The sequence below is a fragment of the Engystomops pustulosus genome, chromosome 1, assembly GCF_040894005.1.
Source record: "Engystomops pustulosus chromosome 1, aEngPut4.maternal, whole genome shotgun sequence".
Taxonomy (NCBI): domain Eukaryota; kingdom Metazoa; phylum Chordata; class Amphibia; order Anura; family Leptodactylidae; genus Engystomops; species Engystomops pustulosus.
Window position 1 is genome coordinate 256,710,831 of NC_092411.1, and position 24,462 is coordinate 256,735,292.

Here is a 24,462-nt window from a genome sequence, read left to right on the forward strand (position 1 = left end):
TAGGCGAATCTGAAGTCAAGCTCCCCCAAAACTCTTTTCTGCTCATTTGAATATGACTTTGGAGGTGATGTTTTTTTTTAGCTTTCTGTGTCACTCCATTCATCCTTATAGATTGCAATCTCTTGTGTGCAGGGCCCTCACTCCTATCATTTCATCTGATTATGTTATTACTCTGTAAAATCTTGTTTTATTGTATATGTACCCCATGATCTGTACAGGGCTGCAGAATATGATGGTGCTATATAGATAAAGCAACAAGCCTGTCAAGGCTACAAGGACCTCTAGAAAAGCAATTGTGTCTAGACCATGATATGCATAATCAGAGAGTGAGGTCAGGAGGTCTTTGTTGGCAAAGACTGTGTAAAAGTTATAGAACTCCTTTGCCAGAACCAGCCTAATATTCTCCTGCACCCAGTGGTCCTAGTGCTCCTCCCAACAAGATCCACCCACCCTCCTGTCATCTCCAGATTTGGATTTCCTTGGCAATCAATCAACACAAAGGAAGGAAGAGCAGCCAGGGGGACAAGGTAAAACCCCTGCTAGCAGGAAAACGGCTGAAGATAGCTAATGAGAGTAAATTGGAAAGTTGCTTATTTTAGCTTAGTGCAGAGTTAGACAAAATGATTTATACTTTACAGTTGTTCTATAATTTCCATGTTGCCTATTGCTTCCATTCCAGGACATTCTCTGTACAAGGCCGGCATAAAACAAGTTCCCTAAGTCTACAACATTCCCTGGAATCACCTCACTTCATGTCTTATTTATCTAGAATGTCTTATCTTGCTTCACATAACAGTCTGCATTATATTTACATTCAGATACCATAGTCAAATATAACATCACTGACCGGGTCATTACATTGTACAGCATAGGCAGACACTTGCCAACAACCTCAACATTACTGAAATAGTCTCAGATTTCAGACAATCAGAGCAAATGTATCTTGTATTGGCCTGAAAGGGGGAAGGGTTTGGCCATAAGTATGTATACAGCTGCCAGTGTGTACAGGGTGAATCACTACTACGGTGTTACTTCTTCAGACGTCTGGCTAAGTCTGTATGTACTGAGCATTAAAGAAGCTGTAAAAGTTGTGGTTAGAAAGTTCCTCCATAGTTTGACATAAGAAATGGTAGCAACAGAAAGGAATCTCACCAGGATGGTGGTGACTATCCTAAAGCCTAGAAATGGATTAAGCCATTGGTCACTTCATTCAATTAGCGAAAATGGGGCCCCCGTTATCATTATCTGTGGGGGTTATAGCATTTAAAACCCCCATTCATCAGATTGTTATCCCCTATCCTGTGGAAAACATGGGCCTTGGTATTGATCTCTCCACATGTGTCAAGTCACTGCTGTAGCCAATCGCTGGTCTTAGTGGTGAACTCTACACAGGTAGAAAGTTACGACTGCAGCCAATCGCTGGTCTTAGCTGTGACCTCTATACATGGGGCAAGTCACTGCTCCAGCCAATTATTGGTCTTACTGGTGGCCCCTACGCATGCACCTTGTCACTGCTGCAGCCAATCATTGGTCTTAGTGGTGGCCCCCTACTCATGTACCTTGTTGCTGCTGCAGCCAATCATTGGTCTTACTGGTGGCCCCCTACTCATGTACCTTGTTGCTGCTGCAGCCAATCATTGGTCTTACTGGTGGCCCCCTACTCATGTACCTTGTTGCTGCTGCAGCCAATCATTGGTCTTTGTGGAGACTTCCACACACTATTGTGGATGAAAGCAACATTTCCTCCTTAGTTGACCCTACTTTGAATGTTGTGTACTTTGTCTTTCCAGTAGATTAAAAGGTCTTGCACCAATATTGTTGTATTTTTAGAAATGAAATATTATTGCAACTTTTGTACTGTAGACTGTGTGGTGTGCACTCCAAAATATCACAAGGACTAAGAAAATAATGAAACAGATCCAGGCTGTTATCTCTTCACCTTGAGATTGTTTAACTGATGTGACAAACCTCAGGGATATGGGGGCTCTCCAAATTAGTAAATTATGCCTTATGCATATGGGATCTCCCTGACCCCAACATTCATTGGGATTGGTCTATTGGATAATAACTTTCTCAACTTATTTTTGTTTGTGGGAAGACAACCCATCTCCAAAAGTGTCTGGCACCGTCTTTCCACCATCATCCTACTCCAAGGTCAAAACTACAGCCATAGCAGCTGCTAGGGGGCCCATAATGTCAGGGGACCTCAGTATCCGACCTGCCATACTAAAGAATGAGGGATCTGCACCATTATATACATAAGGGGGCACATTTACTTACCCGTTCCTTGTGCAATCCCCGATCTGCATTGTCCAACATTCATGGACTCCAGCGCGATTCACTAAGATGGTACCTTGTCCAGCACTACTAATGGAGAACCTGGGGGCCCACTGGTTGATCCACCTATTCACCTGTGGGCCAGACCAAGCCTGCTGAGCATAATAGGTAAGAAAGACCCCCTTCCCATTGCACGTTATTTATTAGTGTCTGCGGATGAAAAAGGTAATATATAACACTGAAATGGAAAGAAACTTCTCATGCTATCTTGTACCCATACGCCCATCTATGGTATGTCTCTGCAGCACAATGCATCAGTGGCCACAATACTAATGTTACATTAAGTAGTAGCAGTAACATTACAGAGATTTCACCATTACATTCCGTCTGCTGGGAGAGTTACAAATTCAGATTTAATCACATATGTGGTATATTGGTGGAGTGCCCAGTCTGGTGCAGCTGAGAGCACCTCTGCTTTATAACACTCCCAGATGTCAGACATTGTTACCATAGAAGGCCGGGCATTCCTGCTGCGCACACAGATAATAAGACTACAAGATAAAGCAGATTCTGCTCACATGTTAGGAAACACCTTCGTCTGCTGAGAAGTAAATATAATAAAAAAGTTATGTTAGATTCTGAGCGCTGGAGATACGGGAGATAGGAGAGTTGTCATGTATTTCCTGTGAGTAACCCACAACTCATTAGGCAGCTTCTGGCTGCTTACAGAGAACAATAGATTATATTCTACAGCAAATCAGATACAATTACCTTTACTGTTCCCTTTTTATTACAGTTGACTTTACTAATCATCACCTATCTGCAAGTGCACAAGTTTTCTGTTATCCATAATAGGACCCCATTTGATCACTAGAACAGGCATCCCCTACCCCCCCATGAATGCAGAGGCTGCGGCTACTTGTAGGAGACGGTCAGAGAAAGCCTATGGTCAGTCTCATAGAAGTGAATGTAGAGGTGCTCACATACGGTACTCACCGCTACATTCCCTTTTGGACCTGCAGTGCTTGAGATCACTAGAAGTCTCAGCAGTCAGACTCCCATCCATTAGACACTGATCTCATATTATGAAGGTTCCACAATTCACAGAAATGTTTCAAAAATCCAGAAAAACATCAAAATTGGTTAGGCCCCCTTATGGTTATTTTATAGAAGTCCCCCTCACACCCTATGGATTCATTCGATACAGCCCCCCAACATCACCCCATATGGATTCCTTATGTACAGTCTTGTGTGGCCCCCCTCAAGTAAATCTGGGCCCGGCACTTTCCCAGGTATGCCCAGTGCTGGCCTGCACCTTTAACATACATTGGGGCATATTTACAACAGCTTTGCGGCACTTTGCATGCACTTTTTTCAGACTGTGCATCTTTTTTCAATGAAAAAAAAAAAGGCCTGCACAGGTACTTAATTAGTGGGTGCGTTGCGATTGTGTCACAAGCAACCCTTTTTTTGGCGCAGCTGCGCTGGCTTCCATGCAACACAATTTAGGGGTTTTTCCGTCAGTTGATCCGTCTGATTCGGACTGAGCGCAGGATTAAACTTTCAAATTGTGTTGCACGCCCAAGCACTTAGATGCACCACTAAAAGATGGCAAACTCTGTGGGACCTGAGCGGGGGAAGTGACGCATTCATGATATTGGGCGCACAATGTTAGCGAATTGCGGCACACTGCACTATAGACGGTGTTAGAGATTTTTATCTAGGGCTTAACCGCACTTCATGTTGTACAGGTGACTTTCAAATGAACCCTTTCATGGTTGTCCCGGTACCGGAACTTGAACATAAAACCAAGACACACGTCAGTGTATGTAAAGATCTTCTCCCCCGTTTAATCTCTCAAATGCATGTATAAAAAAGACAGAAAAATCAGCATTGGTGGGCGTGACAAGGAGATAGAATACTGAGATGCTATTGGCCATAATGAATTTACCAGCACATTTCTCAGAAAAGGCTAATAGACCTTGTTCACAGACATGTTTATACTAATTTCCCTGAGAACGGACAATTCCGTGAACTCCAGCAACCGGGTAAGTAAATGTGCCCCAGCGTGTGACAATTCTGTTGAGTCACAATAATAAATGTGTCCCATACTCTGAATAAGCAGTAACCGCCTATTTAGGTGCACATTTTTCTGTCTTGTCGGACACAGTGAACCCGCGACACAAAACTGGCGCAAACACTTCTTAAATACATGTGCGAGCTCCAAAGACGTTCTTTTCAGTGCAAAGTCAGACAAAACACTTTAATAGATCGGGACCGGTGAGTATTGGTTGGTTAGACCTTCTAAGGGACAAATAATGAGTTATTCACAATAATTTTATAACTATAATAACACAGATTGTCATTAGTATAATGATTGCATTGTGGTCTTACACATACGTGACACACACACACATAGATATATACTGTATGTACATAGCATTAGTGCAATATTAAGCAGCCTTTACTGGAAAGTCTAAATTGTGCAGTAAACATTGACTTCCCCTTGGGTTAATCATTTCAGAGAAGGAAAGCAGAGCTGTGATGAATTGTGTACTGCCAGTATATTAAGTAGATGGTGACGCTTTACTTCATACATTACATATTGCCAGAGGCGTACACTGGATTTTGTCAAGAGGATGACGTGTCACAGATATGGCTATGGGTTCGCAGCACAGAAACATTCACATATATGTACATGCTCTAGACAAATATTGCTTTTATTATACAATGGATAACGGATAATGGATGGGTTTTGTAGCATCATACTGATTTATGTGTTTATGTTTCCCACATCGTGTGTACAAACCTATTTCCCAAAGGGGTTTAATAAAGTTATATGTATTTTAAAAGACAACATTACAATGTACAAATACCTGAATGGGCAGTACAAGGATCTCTCCAAAGTTCTTTTCATACCTAGGCCTGTGGCCAGGACAAGGGGGCATCCTCTACACCTAGAGGAGAGGAGATTTTACCATCGCCATAGACAGGGGGCATCCTCTACTCCTAGAGGAGAGGAGGTTCTACCATCACCATAGACAGGAGGCATCCTCTACACCTAGAGGAGAGGAGGTTCTCCATCACCATAGACAGGGGGCATCCTCTACACCTAGAGGAGAGGAGGTTCTACCATCACCATAGACAGTGGGCATCCTCTACACCTAGAGGAGAGGAGGTTCTACCATCACCATAGACAGGGGGCATCCTCTACACCTAGAGGAGAGGAGGTTCTCCATCACCATAGACAGGGGGCATCCTCTACACCTAGAGGAGAGGAGGTTCTACCATCACCATAGACAGTGGGCATCCTCTACACCTAGAGGAGAGGAGGTTCTACCATCACCATAGACAGGGGGCATCCTCTACACCTAGAGGAGAGGAGCTTTTACCATCACCATAGACAGGGGGCATCCTCTACACCTAGAGGAGAGAAGATTTTACCATTACCATAGACAGGGGGCATCCTCTACACCTAGAGGAGAGGAGCTTCTACCATCAACATAGACAGGGGGCATCCTCTACACCTAGAGGAGAGGAGCTTCTACCATCAACATAGACAGGGGGCATCCTCTATGCCTAGAGGAGAGGAGGTTCTACCATCACCATAGACAGGGGGCATCCTCTACACCTAGAGGAGAGGAGCTTCTACCATCAACATAGACAGGGGGCATCCTCTAAACCTAGAGGAGAGGCGCTTCTACCATCACCATAGACAGGGGGCAACCTCTACACCTAGAGGAGAGGTGGTTCTGCCATCACCATAGACAGGGGGCATCCTCTACACCTAGAGGAGAGGAGCTTCTACCATCACCATAGACAGGGGGCATCCTCTACACCTAGAGGAGAGGAGGTTCTACCATCACCATAGACAGGGGACATCCTCTATACCTAGAGGAGAGGAGGTTCTACCATCAGCATAGACAGGGGACATCCTATACACCTAGAGGAGAGGAGGTTCTACCATCAGCATAGACAGAGGGCATCCTATACACCTAGAGGAGAGGAGGTTCTACCATCACCATAGACAGGGGACATCCTCTACACCTAGAGGAGAGGAGGTTCTACCATCACCATAGACAGGGGGCATCCTCTACACCTAGAGGAGAGGAGCTTCTACCATCACCATAGACAGGGGGCATCCTCTACACCTAGAGGAGAGGAGATTTTACTATCACCATAGACAGGGGGCATCCTCTACACCTAGAGGAGAGGAGCTTCTACCATCAACATAGACAGGGGGCATCCTCTACACCTAGAGGAGAGGAGCTTCTACCATCAACATAGACAGGGGGCATCCTCTACACCTAGAGGAGAGGAGCTTCTACCATCAACATAGACAGGGGGCATCCTCTACACCTAGAGGAGAGGAGCTTCTACCATCACCATAGACAGGGGCCAACCTCTACACCTAGAGGAGAGGTGGTTCTGCCATCACCATAGACAGGGGGCATCCTCTACACCTAGAGGAGAGGAGGTTCTACCATCACCATAGACAGGGGGCATCCTCTACACCTAGAGGAGAGGAGGTTCTACCATCACTATAGACAGGGGGCATCCTCTACACCTAGAGGAGAGGAGGTTCTACCATCAGCATAGACAGGGGGCATCCTCTACACCTAGAGGAGAGGTGGTTCTGCCATCACCATAGACAGGGGGCATCCTCTACACCTAGAGGAGAGGAGGTTCTACCATCACCATAGACAGGGGACATCCTCTACACCTAGAGGAGAGGAGGTTCTACCATCACCATAGACAGGGGGCATCCTCTACACCTAGAGGAGAGGAGCTTCTACCATCACCATAGACAGGGGGCATCCTCTACACCTAGAGGAGAGGAGATTTTACCATCACCATAGACAGGGGGCATCCTCTACACCTAGAGGAGAGGAGCTTCTACCATCAACATAGACAGGGGGCATCCTCTACACCTAGAGGAGAGGAGCTTCTACCATCAACATAGACAGGGGGCATCCTCTACACCTAGAGGAGAGGAGCTTCTACCATCAACATAGACAGGGGGCATCCTCTACACCTAGAGGAGAGGAGCTTCTACCATCACCATAGACAGGGGGCAACCTCTACACCTAGAGGAGAGGTGGTTCTGCCATCACCATAGACAGGGGGCATCCTCTACACCTAGAGGAGAGGAGGTTCTACCATCACCATAGACAGGGGGCATCCTCTACACCTAGAGGAGAGGAGGTTCTACCATCACTATAGACAGGGGGCATCCTCTACACCTTGAGGAGAGGAGGTTCTACCATCAGCATAGACAGGGGGCATCCTCTACACCTAGAGGAGAGGTGGTTCTGCCATCACCATAGACAGGGGGCATCCTCTACACCTAAAGGAGAGGAGGTTCTACCATCACCATAGACAGGGGACATCCTCTACACCTAGAGGAGAGGAGGTTCTACCATCACCATAGACAGGGAACACCCTCTACACCTAGAGGAGAGGAGGTTCTACCATCACCATAGACAGGGGGCATCCTCTACACCTAGAGGAGAGGAGGTTCTACCATCACCATAGACAGGGGGCATCCTCTACACCTAGAGGAGAGGAGGTTCTAACATCACCATAGACAGGGGGGATCCTCTACACCTAGAGGAGAGGGGGTTCTACCATCACCATAGACAGGGGGCATCCTCTACACCTAGACGAGAGTTGGATCTACCATCAGCATAGACAGGGGACATCCTATACACCTAGAGGAGAGGAGGTTCTACCATCGCCATAGACGGGGGGCATCATCTACACCTAGAGGGGAGGAGGTTCTACCATCACCATAGACGGGGGGCATCATCTACACCTAGAGGAGAGGTGGTTCTACCATCACCATAGACAGGGGGCATCCTCTGCACCTAGAGGAGAGGTGGTTCTACCATCACCATAGACAGGGGACATCCTCTACACCTAGAGGAGATGTGGTTCTACCATCTCCATAGACAGGGGGCATCCTCTACACCTAGAGGAGAGGAGGTTCTCCATCACCATAGACAGGGGGCATCCTCTACACCTAGAGGAGAGGAGGTTCTACCATCACCATAGACAGTGGGCATCCTCTACACCTAGAGGAGAGGAGGTTCTACCATCACCATAGACAGGGGGCATCCTCTACACCTAGAGGAGAGGAGCTTTTACCATCACCATAGACAGGGGGCATCCTCTACACCTAGAGGAGAGAAGATTTTACCATTACCATAGACAGGGGGCATCCTCTACACCTAGAGGAGAGGAGCTTCTACCATCAACATAGACAGGGGGCATCCTCTACACCTAGAGGAGAGGAGCTTCTACCATCAACATAGACAGGGGGCATCCTCTATGCCTAGAGGAGAGGAGGTTCTACCATCACCATAGACAGGGGGCATCCTCTACACCTAGAGGAGAGGAGCTTCTACCATCAACATAGACAGGGGGCATCCTCTAAACCTAGAGGAGAGGCGCTTCTACCATCACCATAGACAGGGGGCAACCTCTACACCTAGAGGAGAGGTGGTTCTGCCATCACCATAGACAGGGGGCATCCTCTACACCTAGAGGAGAGGAGCTTCTACCATCACCATAGACAGGGGGCATCCTCTACACCTAGAGGAGAGGAGGTTCTACCATCACCATAGACAGGGGACATCCTCTATACCTAGAGGAGAGGAGGTTCTACCATCAGCATAGACAGGGGACATCCTATACACCTAGAGGAGAGGAGGTTCTACCATCAGCATAGACAGAGGGCATCCTATACACCTAGAGGAGAGGAGGTTCTACCATCACCACAGACAGGGGACATCCTCTACACCTAGAGGAGAGGAGGTTCTACCATCACCATAGACAGGGGGCATCCTCTACACCTAGAGGAGAGGAGCTTCTACCATCACCATAGACAGGGGGCATCCTCTACACCTAGAGGAGAAGAGATTTTACCATCACCATAGACAGGGGGCATCCTCTACACCTAGAGGAGAGGAGCTTCTACCATCAACATAGACAGGGGGCATCCTCTACACCTAGAGGAGAGGAGCTTCTACCATCAACATAGACAGGGGGCATCCTCTACACCTAGAGGAGAGGAGCTTCTACCATCAACATAGACAGGGGGCATCCTCTACACCTAGAGGAGAGGAGCTTCTACCATCACCATAGACAGGGGCCAACCTCTACACCTAGAGGAGAGGTGGTTCTGCCATCACCATAGACAGGGGGCATCCTCTACACCTAGAGGAGAGGAGGTTCTACCATCACCATAGACAGGGGGCATCCTCTACACCTAGAGGAGAGGAGGTTCTACCATCACTATAGACAGGGGGCATCCTCTACACCTAGAGGAGAGGAGGTTCTACCATCAGCATAGACAGGGGGCATCCTCTACACCTAGAGGAGAGGTGGTTCTGCCATCACCATAGACAGGGGGCATCCTCTACACCTAGAGGAGAGGAGGTTCTACCATCACCATAGACAGGGGACATCCTCTACACCTAGAGGAGAGGAGGTTCTACCATCACCATAGACAGGGGGCATCCTCTACACCTAGAGGAGAGGAGCTTCTACCATCACCATAGATAGGGGGCATCCTCTACACCTAGAGGAGAGGAGATTTTACCATCACCATAGACAGGGGGCATCCTCTACACCTAGAGGAGAGGAGCTTCTACCATCAACATAGACAGGGGGCATCCTCTACACCTAGAGGAGAGGAGCTTCTACCATCAACATAGACAGGGGGCATCCTCTACACCTAGAGGAGAGGAGCTTCTACCATCAACATAGACAGGGGGCATCCTCTACACCTAGAGGAGAGGAGCTTCTACCATCACCATAGACAGGGGGCAACCTCTACACCTAGAGGAGAGGTGGTTCTGCCATCACCATAGACAGGGGGCATCCTCTACACCTAGAGGAGAGGAGGTTCTACCATCACCATAGACAGGGGGCATCCTCTACACCTAGAGGAGAGGAGGTTCTACCATCACTATAGACAGGGGGCATCCTCTACACCTAGAGGAGAGGAGGTTCTACCATCAGCATAGACAGGGGGCATCCTCTACACCTAGAGGAGAGGTGGTTCTGCCATCACCATAGACAGGGGGCATCCTCTACACCTAAAGGAGAGGAGGTTCTACCATCACCATAGACAGGGGACATCCTCTACACCTAGAGGAGAGGAGGTTCTACCATCACCATAGACAGGGAACACCCTCTACACCTAGAGGAGAGGAGGTTCTACCATCACCATAGACAGGGGGCATCCTCTACACCTAGAGGAGAGGAGGTTCTACCATCACCATAGACAGGGGGCATCCTCTACACCTAGAGGAGAGGAGGTTCTAACATCACCATAGACAGGGGGGATCCTCTACACCTAGAGGAGAGGGGGTTCTACCATCACCATAGACAGGGGGCATCCTCTACACCTAGACGAGAGTTGGATCTACCATCAGCATAGACAGGGGACATCCTATACACCTAGAGGAGAGGAGGTTCTACCATCGCCATAGACGGGGGGCATCATCTACACCTAGAGGGGAGGAGGTTCTACCATCACCATAGACGGGGGGCATCATCTACACCTAGAGGAGAGGTGGTTCTACCATCACCATAGACAGGGGGCATCCTCTGCACCTAGAGGAGAGGTGGTTCTACCATCACCATAGACAGGGGACATCCTCTACACCTAGAGGAGATGTGGTTCTACCATCTCCATAGACAGGGGGCATCCTCTACACCTAGAGGATTGGAGGTTCTACCATCACCATAGACGGGGGGCATCATCTACACCTACAGGAGAGGAGGTTCTACCATCACCATAGACAGGGGGCATCCTCTATGCCTAGAGGAGAGGAGGTTCTACCATCACCATAGACAGGGGGCATCCTCTACGCCTAGAGGAGAGGAGCTTCTACCATCACCATAGACAGGGGACATCCTCTACACCTATAGGAGAGGAGGTTCTACCATCACCATAGACAGGGGGCATCCTCTACGCCTAGAAGAGGCACCATAGACAGGGATTCTTACAGTAAGAGCAGCGAGACTATGGCACTCTCTGCTGCAGGAGGTTGTTATAGCTGATACTTTGTGAATGTTCAAGAGGGACCCGGATGCCTTTCTTATGAGAATAAAACTAGTAAGTTATAAGTTATTCTGACTGTCATATTAGCCTTCCAGGTGTTTGCCTTCTTCTGGATGTCGGATGTCTTTTTCTAAACTTATTTACTATGATACTAAAAGCATATTGCTAGGAAATCCTGAGGTCTGCATTCAAAAGGGCCCCAAGATGTTGTGTGACTGCTACCCCTGCACCCCGCATCGCCCTTCTTCTGCACAACCCTTCTACGTCTAGTAATGAATACATTGCCCTTCCTTGCTATGAACACTAGATGACGCTATGTGCTATTCTATTACTTCTAGTCTGAATTTTTAGAAACCAATCCACAGTAAAGGGAATATTTGAAGTGACATCTTTACTGGTATCCCGCCACACAGATTTAACGGGAATATCCAGTCAAAATAATATTTCATGTGTTATTCAGTATGAAAAAAACTGAACTGTTATCTTATGGGAAAAATCAGAAGAGGTGGCAGGTGTAAACTTTATAAATGTGTGGTGGTTACAATTTACACATATATGTAAGTTACACACAGCATTGGGGTATCCATATTTTTTAGCTCTGTTGACAGCAGTAAGAGATATAATTTACAGCAGCTTCATGGTCAAAGACAGATATATTCTGATGCTAACTCATTGAGGTTTAATTAGAGTTTTATAGACATACAGACAGATTTGACATCATCAATTATCAGTAGTGATGTAATGATGGGTCAGTGTTATCTATATAGAGGTCATTGTACAGGGAGGGGGAGGAGATAAGCTGTGACATCATCTATTGTCAGTAGTGATGTAATGATGGGTCAGTGTTATCTATATAGAGGTCATTGTACAGGGAGGAGGAGGAGATAAGCTGTGACATCATCTATTGTCAGTAGTGATGTAATGATGGGTCAGTGTTATCTATATAGAGGTCATTGTACAGGGAGGGGGAGGAGGTAAGCTGTGACATCATCTATTGTCAGTAGTGATGTAATGATGGGTCAGTGTTATCTATCTAGAGGTCATTGTACAGGGAGGAGGAGATAAGCTGTGACATCATCTATTGTCAGTAGTGATGTAATGATAGGTCAGTGTTATCTATATAGAGGTCATTGTACAAAGAGGGGGGTGGAGATAAGCTGTGACATCATCTATTGTCAATAGTGATGTAATGATGGGTCAGTGTTATCTATACAGTGTTCATTGTACAGGGAGGAGGAGGAGATAAGCTGTGACATCATCTATTGTCAGTAGTGATGTAATGATGGGTCAGTGTTATCTATATAGAGGTCATCGTACAGGGAGGGGGGAGGAGATAAGCTGTGACATCATCTATTGTCAGTAGTGATGTAATGATAAGTCAGTGTTATCTATATAGAGGTCATTGTACAGGGAGGGGGGAGGAGATAAGCTGTGACATCATCTATTGTCAGTAGTGATGTAATAATGGGTCAGTGTTATCTATATAGAGGTCATCGTACAGAGAGGGGGGAGGAGATAAGCTGTGACATCATCTATTGTCAGTAGTGATGTAATGATGGGTCAGTGTTATCTACATAGAGGTCATCGTACAGGGAGGGGGGAGGAGATAAGCTGTGACATCATCTATTGTCAGTAGTAATGTAATAATGGGTCAGTGTTATCTATATAGAGGTCATCGTACAGAGAGGGGGGAGGAGATAAGCTGTGACATCATCTATTGTCAGTAGTAATGTAATAATGGGTCAGTGTTATCTATATAGAGGTCATCGTACAGAGAGGGGGGAGGAGATAAGCTGTGACATCATCTATTGTCAGTAGTGATGTAATGATGGGTCAGTGTTATCTATATAGAGGTCATTGTACAAAGAGGGGGGTGGAGATAAGCTGTGACATCACCTATTGTCAGTAGTGATGTAATGATGGGTCAGTGTTATCTATATAGAGGTCATTGTACAGGGAGGAGGAGGAGATAAGCTGTGACATCATCTATTGTCAGTAGTGATGTAATGATGGGTCAGTGTTATCTATATAGAGGTCATTGTACAGGGAGGGGAGGAGATAAGCTGTGACATAATCTATTGTCAGTAGTGATGTAATGATGGGTCAGTGTTATCTATATAGAGGTCATTGTACAGGGAGGAGGAGATAAGCTGTGACATCATCTATTGTCAGTAGTAATGTAATGATGGGTCAGTATTATCTATATAGAGGTCATTGTACAGGGAGGGGGAGGAGATAAGCTGTGACCTCATCTATTGTCAGTAGTGATGTAATGATGGGTCAGTGTTATCTATATAGAGATCATTGTACAGGGAGGGGGAGGAGATAAGCTGTGACATCATCTATTGTCAGTAGTGATGTAATGATGGGTCAGTGTTATCTATAGAGGTCATTGTACAGGGAGGGGGAGGAGATAAGCTGTGACATCATCCATTGTCAGTAGTGATGTAATGATGGGTCAGTGTTATCTATATAGAGGTCATTGTACAGGGAGGAGGAGGGGATAAGCTGTGACATCATCTATTGTCAGTAGTGATGTAATGATGGGTCAGTGATATCTATATAGAGGTCATTGTACAGGGAGGAGGAGATAAGGTGTGACATCATCTATTGTCAGAAGTGAAGAAGTCCCTGGTCTCTATGTGGTCAGTAATAATAGTAATATGAATATAGTCTCCTATCCCAAATAATATGGTGGATACAGACTTTGGAAACTTGAAACTTCTCTGCACCTCCTCATTGACTTCTGTATGTAGAATCTGGAGAATATATGTACATTATACAAGCGGTGGGTACTGAGGTGGGCACGTCTGAACATGAGGGCACTTAGGTATTTGTTCTGAAGAATGTGCCCCTTGTGGTTTCTGGTTTCCCAGACACTGAAGGATGGTGAACTTTGACCAGTCATGTTTATGATGTGGTTAAAAATAAATGCAGTGCAATGAGTGGAATGCCAGGGCTGTGCCCGCACACATAGCAGAGGACCCACAGACCACAACTGCCCTATAATAACAATGGACACTGACACTGGCTGATATATTGTGTGTAACATTGTCACCTCTAGAGCAATATATGAAATGTAACATAACATCTCCACATTGGTGTAGTGTCATCAGATCTGTATGTGAAGGTCTTTCAATCAGGTTTGACCTCTCTGGTAATAGATTTATGCCTTGACATGTGACTCATATCATTATCTTATCGCAGAATCAATGCTGGGGACCACAGAATTGATCTGTATTCTCAGTTGTAAATCAGCAGTTATGATATATGCTTAGTTATGCCGATCCTTACCATGAAACTTCATTATTACTGTTTTGCTCCTAAAAATTGATATTTTAAATGTAATTATTTTGTGAATCCACATTTTGCTTTAAGCACTGCCTGAATCTTTCTGGACGTGATCTTGATCAGTGCAGAAGCTGCACCCCAGAATTAGGCAAAACCGGGATGCAGCTGCCGGGAGGGGAAATCTGCATCTGAAAATACTTTTGAAAGTAGTTTTCTGATAGTACGGTAGATTTCCTTTAAGACCACCATTGATTCTGGTCAATATCCATTGCCGTTGTCCATGAAACGACCACCTGTTATCTTTCATTGAACTAGACAGTTCATTAAATTTCTTGATCAGTTAGCCCCTTTATTCCTTGACCCTACCAGACACATTTGGACAATCAGACCCAATCTATTGACTTTCATCTCATCAATCAAAATCAATGTCCTACTATCCACTTTTTGTACTTTTTTGCTTAAGCTGAATCTTCTTATGACAAAATTTTAGTCCAGGCCTTCAACTTTATGCAGGGTATTTGCATCTCACTCTTAAAAATAACACAAGCGCAGCCACTGCTGTGTTTGTTGTCAGAACTGATAAAGCTTGTGATGAGCCGACTTGAGAATCAACCTAATAACACACTGAGCTATTAGGAAATGTGACAACAAGTTGTAGTTAATAGTATACAAGAAGAATAAGATTGTTCCATCACTAGTAGCAATCAGTAACGCAGTCACACACGAAGAATCTGCATAACTAAGCATACACATAATACAGTATATACTCCAGTATAAGCTGAATTTTTGTGCTGAAAATTCCTCACTTGGCTTATACTCGGTTTTCTATAAAAATAAACTGAGGACTCACCTTCCCGACACCCCGAGCCAGCTCCAGGTCAGCAACAGGTTTGTGCACAAGACTGGCGCACAAACTATGGTGTCAGCCACGGACCTGTGGCTGACCTGGAGCTAGTGCCGGCGCACATGAAGTGAAGGGAAGGACCTGCCCGGGGCGACGGAAAGGTGAGTACTCCGTTTATTTTTTTATGTGCTGGGCTTACTGGAGGCTGCCAGGCTATATTCTCCAGGGGGCTGGCTGCCTATATACTAATGGAGCTGGCTATATATTACAGGGACGAGTTGGCTATATACTAAACGGAGCTGGCTGGCTATATATTACAGGGGGCTGACTGGCTATATGCTACAGGGGACTGGCTGGCTATATATTACAGGGGGCTGGCTATATACTAAATGGGGCTAGCTATATACTACAGGTGGCTTGCTGACTATATACTACCTGCGAGCTGGCTGACTATATATTACTGACGGATATATGGCTGCCTATATACTACTGGGGGCTGGCTAGCTATATACTACATGGGGCTGGCTATATACTGGGGAGGCTGTGACCAATGCCACTTATACTCGAGTCAATAGGTTTTCCCAGTTTTTGGTGGTACAATTAGGTGCCTCGTCCTATACTCGCATTGGCTTATACTCGAGTATATACGGTAGTTGACCGTAAAATGAAGGTATGAAATAGCCAAAATAATTGGCTATAGAATGATGTTGATCTCACGTTCAGAGCTGTAGTGGATGGTGAGATATGGAGCATGGAAGCCAAAAGTTCTTAACCTTGTTTCCCCTTTGCTTGTCACTGTAAATGTGTGATCATATACACATCATGATATTCTATTTTCTAATCTCATGACCTCGGACAGCTGCAACCTTGGTAGAATTGGTGTGATATCTTCCCTGAGAACACAAACAGTACTTGACCTAGTGATGAGATGATTCATTTTCATGACCCTGCAGCAGCCATATCTACTTTCATCTGCAGCAGAAAACTTATGCCCGTAGTTGGCTTAAAAATAAATATTGGTATTGAGATTATGGGATTGGTGATAAACATGGGCTTTATCTATGATTTTAACAAATAATGTCTTACTTTGGCTTGGTCAGCGGCTCGGAAGACATAGCATGTGCTCTGCTGATGTGAGACATCTTCTTCCTTCAGCAAACAGGCAAAGTAATTGGGATCCTGACTATTGTGTATTAATTTCCGGACAAACTGTGGTTTGTGTTCGAAGATGCTACAGCAGATTAGGGGATCCCACTGCTGGCTCTCCCCAGGATCGGGCTCACAACAGATACAGGTGGATGACACATACAGCCGGACAGGACGCATGGGTTGGGAATCCTTGGACCTCTGTAAGCTTTTCCTCTTGATCTCTGCCACCACCCAAGGTAACATGGGCATCGTAGTAAATGCATTGAGCGTTAAGGAGCCAATGAGCTGCAGTCTGTATTCTAGGACAATATTGGGTGAGGATTTTGGAGCAGTAAATGATATAGGATCCATGGTAAGAAGGGAGTATTGTTTTGAGCTTTTCAGTCTTCACAGTTTTTAGGCAGATGAAGAACAAGTCTAGTGTGGTTCCCGCATTTCAATTATGAGAACATCTGTGTGAGAGAAGAACAGAAAGTCACTTATATATAATTCAATAAATATCAAAACATAATTTGTGTTCAGGATGGAATATAGAAGTGATTATTGCTGCCCTAGATGCAACAGATCTAATGCAGACCTGATCACTTGATATGGAACTGTCCAAGGCTATGACGCTACTGGCGAGAGGTTATTAACCTGATTGATCAGACCTATTCTATGGCGATTACACGAAATCCTCCTGTTTGTATCCTAGGCTATAGTTTTGAATTGCAGCTGTCTTAGAGTCATAGATTGGCAGTACTGTGACTGCTCTATATAGCCAAGAAACTTATCGCGCTCCATTGGAAGGACACTGAACCCCCACAAATCTCAGAATTTGTGTACAGGGCAAAATTTGCCATATATGGTGCCCCTGGCTTGATGTAGGGACAGAATAATTCAAGGTATTACAAGCTAAGGCTACATTCACACACATGTATGGGGGACGTATATTCGGCCGACATATATACGGCCGATATACGTCCCCCATACACTTCTATGGGCTCACGGCATGGTATGGGAGCGGTACAGTGCAGCACACGTGCGGCACCGTACCGCTGCATAGCCCGGAAAAAGATAGGACATGTCCTATCTTTTCCCGTATTAGGGCGCCGTGGCCCATACATCCCTATGGAGAGGGGCGGGGGTGAGCGGCGCTCCCCTCCTCCTCCTCTCCCTGCTCTGCCGTGTGCCCGCCGTGCTACGGCGCGGTGGGCACACGGCAGTGTGCATGTAGCCTAACCGCCACCATTAAACCTATTACAGCATGGCATGCAGCGCTAATATAGATCTATTTGATGCTAAACCAAATCGTTTCTTCTCCACCCATGAATATTACTATTTGATCTACCGAGCAATATGCAAATCTTAAAAAGCCTAAGGCTCCTCCGGATGGACTCTTCCTGGGCCTCATGAGCCCAACCAGATAACATCTGAGTAGTATGGACACTTGCTTTATATGGGCACCTAGTCATTCTACCCACCAAGCAGTATGTTTATTGTTCATGTTGTTTAAATATGAAAATAAATAGAAAGTTAAGTTTTTTTTTAAAATAAAAATTTGATTAAAAAAATAAAAATAAAAAACTCTTTTGGAACCAGATTTATTGTGAACTTAAAGGAGTAATGGGATCTGTTTCACACATCAATCCACTGCTTCCAGGTTTTGGAACTGCAACTGAAATAAAATTCTGGGGGTCAGGGGACCTACTTCAGCCAACTAATGGCCTCTAAGGACCATAGGGACTTCTATTGTCCAGGAGACTTAACTTTCTTTGTTGTCTCTTTGTCTGAGAACTCCCCCCCCCCCCCCAACACTACCAACTGACCCCCGAAACTGGAAGTATTGGAGTGACATAGTAACAAGGTGCAGGAGCAGAGTAAGTATGTATTCTGTTCTTTTCCCAACCCGATCCCAGCAACATTGGGGTTTTTCCAATATCCTGCAAAACCTCTTCAAGTAATCACTAACTTTTCAACTGATCTTGCATAAAACGGGATTTTAAGAAATGTAATGCATCTCTTCAGAGGAAGTTGCTTCCATCAAGTTCAACCAAGGAAGGAATGGTCCTTCAAAGGCTCATGGACTCTACTCCTGCATCAATCCAACAGAGATTCACAGCACAACTGCATTGTAATAATTTTGGCAAACAACACATTGCCATTTCCCAGGCAGCCATTCTCCTCATTGAAATCAACGGGGGAGGAAAAAAAGATGATTAAGAAATCATTGAGAAACAAAAATGCAGAGAACAAACCTGAAACCTGGAAAGATTTCAACTGCATAGTGTGAATAGGTTTCCAAAAAGCGGATTCAGTACACTGTTAAGATTTACCAATATTTTCCAAGGTAAAACTTGGAGCATTAAAGTCTAGTCATATCCAGATATTGGAATCAAGTTTGGGCAATACTATTTTCAATTTGGAAAGAGCCCAATTTGCCAGGATATCCACTAAAATGTGGGACAATCCTTATAAAGTTTTGACCAAAAGGGAAAATTCAGATTATTGTGATATTTCGGATGTCCTTAAAGTTATATTCCTAACTGTAAACTGAGTTGAAAGAGGAAATTTTCCTTGTAGTAAGACAGTAAAACCCTGCTATTGCGTGTATGATGGGAGTTTGTAGTTGCTGAACCCTGCTATTGTGTGTATGATGGGAGTTGTAGTTGCTGAAGTGATACAGAACCACCAGCTGCCTTCACTAAGATGTCACATTAACTTATAAAGGAGAATTATGGACTTTTCTGACCTTATTGCTTGTGGCGTTTCCATTGAAGTTTGTCGCTGTTACATATTCTCCATGCGGCCCCTGATGTCATGTATAAACTACTGTCAAGGTTATTAAAGTAGAAATGGTAGACTGCCCGCCCCGGCTCACACCGTATCACCTTACATGAACGTGTCACAAACATCAGACACACAAACATATTTAGAAACAGGCAAAGCTAAAAATATGAAAAAATACACATCAATCGCTTCTGTAATAGGAAGGATCAGGAAATTATAGACTTAGACTAGATATTATACAATTCATGATTTAAAATAGGGTTTATGCATATTCTTTTGTATTGTACCGCTTACCAAACTTTGTAGAGTGCAGTAGGGGATTATACAGGTGGTTTGGGGGGGTAGCCCGGGACTCATGGCCACCCACCAAATTAAATCCACATACATCTGTTACTGCTCTCAATGCACATGTACACAAGAGACATTTCAGGACCTTTGAAGGTCCTCACAAGCACAGATGAAAGCAGCAGAAGGGACACCTCTTCATTCCCCAAGAAACTTGATTCTAGTTTCATATGTAGGAAGTGATTCCAGACTTGTAGGGACTATAATATACATACACCCCAGGGCCCATGGCAGTTTTACTGTCACTGTGTTTGGTCATTATGTAGTATTAATATTCTAACCCTCTCTATCTTCACCACTTCAGACAGGATGGAAAGACGTAGTAAACTATAATAGTATACAACAACACTTTGAGCAAACTATGGCGTAGTAAACTATGCCTTTCAATCCTCGGGATATGTCGTTCAGCAGGAGGGATGTCACTGTCCCCAACATCATCATCAGCAAATCACCGGCTCTGTCCTTAAAATGTATGCCAAAAAATAAGATGTGAACCCAGCCTTACAGAATTTCTACCAATAACTTGTACAACAGGTTCATGAAAAGTTTATTGAAAAGTCATTGACCATTTAGGATATTACTCTGTTACATCTAGTTTTGAGTTGTGAGGTGCGGTGTAATATGTCGTTCTCTAAGGCCCCTTCCACACTAGCGTTGCATTTCACATCAGGGTGCAATGCGTGAAAAACTGACGTTTTTGGCTGCATTTTTGTTCCATTTTTCCTTGGAGTCATTAGCGTTTTTGCGTTTTTCACGCGTGTGTTGTTCGCATTTTTTTGCGTTTTCGGTGCGTTTTTCACGCACGTTTTTTAAGTCAATTGGACTTTTTCAAAGGGACCATGGTTCGGGAATAAAATGTTTTATTTAATTGAAAAAGAATGTCTTCTGATAAGTTAGCAGATGTATGCAAACTTCTACAATCTTTTCTTCACTGTTCCGCGTGCGTATATTATCTCCCGACAAGTTAGCAGATGTGAAGAACAGTGAAGAATAGAATAAAAACAGTGAACACAGGATCATTTAAGTGAAAAACACAGTGCAGAACACAGTGAAGAATAGATTACAGATGTTCGGCACATCTGCTTACTTGTCGGGAGATACGCGCGGAACGGTGCGAACAAAATAGTATGTGAAGAACAATATATATGTGTGAAGAACACATTGCAGATGTATGGAAACATCTGCAATGTGTTCTTTACACACATATATATTGTTCTTCACATGCTATTTTGTTTGCACCGTTCCGCGCGTATCTCCCGACAAGTAAGCAGATGTGCCGAACATCTGTAATCTATTCTTCACTGTGTTCTTTACTGTGTTTTTCACTTAAATGATCCTGTGTTCACTGTTTTTATTCTATTCTTCACTGTCTTTTTTTAATTAAATGCTCGATCTCGAGCAGGGGAATTATTCATGTCACCTAGCAACCCATCCGTTTAAAACGCATTGCACTCGCATTGCACTTGCAATGCTTGCGAGTGCAATGCATTTTTGATGCGTCTCCATAGACTTGAATGGGACGGGAAAAACGCAAAGGAAAACGCAAAGCAAACGCAAGCACGCGCATGAAAAACAACGCAAATGAGGAAAGACCCATTGGAAACAATGGGACAGAGTGCAATGCAAGTTCTGCGCGTCAAAAGCACGCGCAGAATTCGCGCCTGAAAAACGCTAGTGTGGAAGGGGCCTAAGTCAGTTAGCAAATGTACTTTCCATAAATAATTTTCCATAAATAATTTGAAACATTAATATTCATAAAAAAAGGATTCCAAAGAAAAAGCAGATAAACCAGATATAGTCCTAGGGCAGGGGTGGCGAACCTATGGCACGGGTGCCAGAAGTGGCACTCAGAGCCCTTTCTGTGGGCACCCAGGCCTTCACTCCAGCACAGAATTTGCTAGTTGTGACGAGTGGCTTTCTCCTGCGGTCCAAGACAGCCATGCCATTTCTATGCCAGCTCAGTATTTCTGGGAACTCAGAACAAAACTAATGAAATACAAAGATGTAAATGCAACTTTCAAGTTGAAGATGTGCAGGCAGCGTGTTATGGAGCACACTTCTGCTGTTTCCTCACTTGGGGCAACTTATAGATGAATAGCTATCTCTGTATGCAAACATATAAAGGATCAGTAGATGCCATGGTCAATTACAACCAGAGCATCTGAGAGGTGAGAACAATGTAAAATGTTCTCCCCAATAGACTGCAAGTGTCAGATCCATCCTCAAATATTATCAAAACTACAAACTTCAACAATAAAAACTTACAGCTTGCCCCACTAGAAATAATCCCCTGTTCCACTCAATTTAAAAATACAAAAGTTATGGGCAACACTGATGAGATTTGCTCATGGTTTTACTATTGAGGTTTTAAGTAAGAAATATAACAAAACTGTCTTGTACCAAAAAAAAAGATTGGAAACCTGTATATGTGTAAACAGAGCTGGGTCCCTAGTCCCCTGGGAGTGGCCAGTGAGGAGCGGTTTCCCCTCCCCCACCCTCGGGATACCGCTGCGTCATGCATCGATTTCAAATTTTAAAAACCTCCCATGTCCCCCATATCTTCTCTCCTCATAGATTCCCCCCTCAGGACGTCATACATGTCTGCCCCCTCCTCACTGGCCACTCCCAGAGGACACGAGACACAACTCCGCATACAGAAAGGTAAACTTTCATCTAACTTTTTTTTTTTTTTTTAAATACAGTTTTACTTTAAAAACTCTTTGCCATTGTGTACACTATTCTCTATGGGGACACGGGGGGAGCCAGAAAAGGGCTCCTGATGACAGGTTCCCTTTTAGGTAACAGCAAATATGACATCTAATTCGGAGAACTTCCCATAATTGGATATGGGGTTAATTGTCATTATAGAATGATGTGTCACAATCGGTTGTGTAACAGTAACAGTGCACTATCCAGAGGGAGCTCCGCATCCAATCAATTATTCATCACATCTCTGTTGTCTTCTCTATATATAAGGCTGATCACACACAGTCATTACGTTATTATCAATGACAACCCCGGGCATGCCCAATATACTGCCATGGCTTCCACCATATGGATTATTAATGTAAGCAGTGGCTGAATTATACACTATGTCTATGTGCATGACACATCCATCCCGGGCACAGCATCACATCTCCATATACTGCAGATAGTACAAATCCAGTGTCACCTACCTGACTGCAGAGCCTGGGGATGAATGAAGCATTGCAGGACTCACCCGCTGACCCCCAGAAGAAGCAGAGCCCCTTCCTCCCCCTCATTACACTGCAAAGCAACAAGCACAGAGGGACAGGGATGGGGAGGGACAGGAGAGGACATAAAAAGGATCAGCGCGGTCTGATTGGGTCATGTGGAGGGAGACGATGGGAGAAGATATGTGCATGATCCATAGGATGCTATATGTATAGCAGAGAGGATTAGGCTGGGCAGAGCGCCTGGTGAGGGTGTGCCAGAGGACACGTATGGGTGAGATACGTGTCATGTAGCCTCTTTGCTACTTTTACATGTGCAAATACAATTCTCTAAGTCAATTAGCAAATGTGCTTTCCCTTGTCGCATTTTTATATGAATACGTATTGAAAAATAATGCAGATTAACCAAATATATTCCTGGAGCTAATTTCAACTGGGTCTGCCATACAGGATACTATGAACAATCTGTGCAGCTCCTCCTGTTCTATACCAGCTACCGGCAGACAGGACACTATACATAATCAGCATAGGATACTATATACCAGTAATGGCAAACCTTTTAGAGACCGAGTGCCCAAACTACAACCAAGACCCGCTTATTTATCGCAAAGTGCCGACACAGAAATTTAATTTGTGATTTATACTCCCTGCTCTGTCACAGTTTTCATTGATACCAGCACTCAGAGGCACCAATATAGCAGAAAATAGTCCCCGGTAGAGCTGTCACTTTAAAATAGCTCTGTGCACAGCAAGTCCTGGGCTGTCTGGGACTGCAGGAAGATACCTGGAGTCATCTCTGGTGATGGCCTGAGTGCCCACAGAAAGGGCTCGGAGTGCCACCAGTGCCATAGGTTAGTCATCACTGCTATATACAATCTTCTCAGCTCCTCCTGCTCTATAACATGCTGCCTGCAGATAGGACACTATGTGCACTTTACTCCGCTCCCTGCATTTAGGATACTATGTATAATCTGCTCAGCTCCTCCTGCTCTATAACATATTTTGACAGATTATACTTCATTTTTAATGCCCGCGGGTTCCTTATAGCCAATGGGTCTCTAGTTACCTCTTGACTACTGAATGTACTTGCTCATACATCCTCTTTTTATATCTGTTATCCATGGCCTCCTTCAATCTAAAATTAACTTTTAAAATAATGCTGTTGAGCCACAAGGGCTCTAGGGGTGTTACCGGAACCCCTATGTGCTGTGGAGATACATCACGGAGAGGCGCTGGAGACGCCCACAGAGCTCTTCTGGCTCATTAGCATAATTTAAAAAGTTGGTTTTAGTACTAAGGAGGCCATGGATAACAAATATAAGGAGATTACCACAGTCACAGTGCCTGGATCTAGGGGTAAGTGTCCCTGGTTTATCATGATGGATTTTGGTTGTAGACTTGCTTAACTCCTTAATGCTCACTAACGGATATAAAATATATATATATATATATATATATATATATATATATATATATATATATATATATATATTCGGAGCTGCTAAGGATGTATGAAGACG

General features: G+C 44.6%; 1 protein-coding gene across 5 annotated transcripts in view; it reads right to left on the minus strand.

The window, feature by feature from the left end:
- The window catches only part of TBC1D1 (TBC1 domain family member 1), a 117,170-nt gene extending 94,164 nt beyond the window's left edge, over positions 1 to 23,006 (minus strand). For 3 of the 5 annotated variants that reach the window (XM_072125818.1, XM_072125809.1, XM_072125792.1), the window contains exons 1-2: positions 19,366 to 19,461; positions 16,572 to 17,086 (exon numbers count right to left, since the gene is read on the minus strand). In XM_072125818.1, the coding sequence (XP_071981919.1) occupies positions 16,572 to 16,985 (414 nt within the window). In that variant the 5' untranslated portion in view covers positions 16,986 to 17,086; positions 19,366 to 19,461. Of the gene's footprint in view, positions 1 to 16,571; positions 17,087 to 19,365; positions 19,462 to 22,924 lie in introns of those variants that run through there. The other 2 variants (XM_072125801.1, XM_072125824.1) reach the window with 2 other exon arrangements.
- Between the last annotated feature and the right edge of the window lie 1,456 nt (positions 23,007 to 24,462).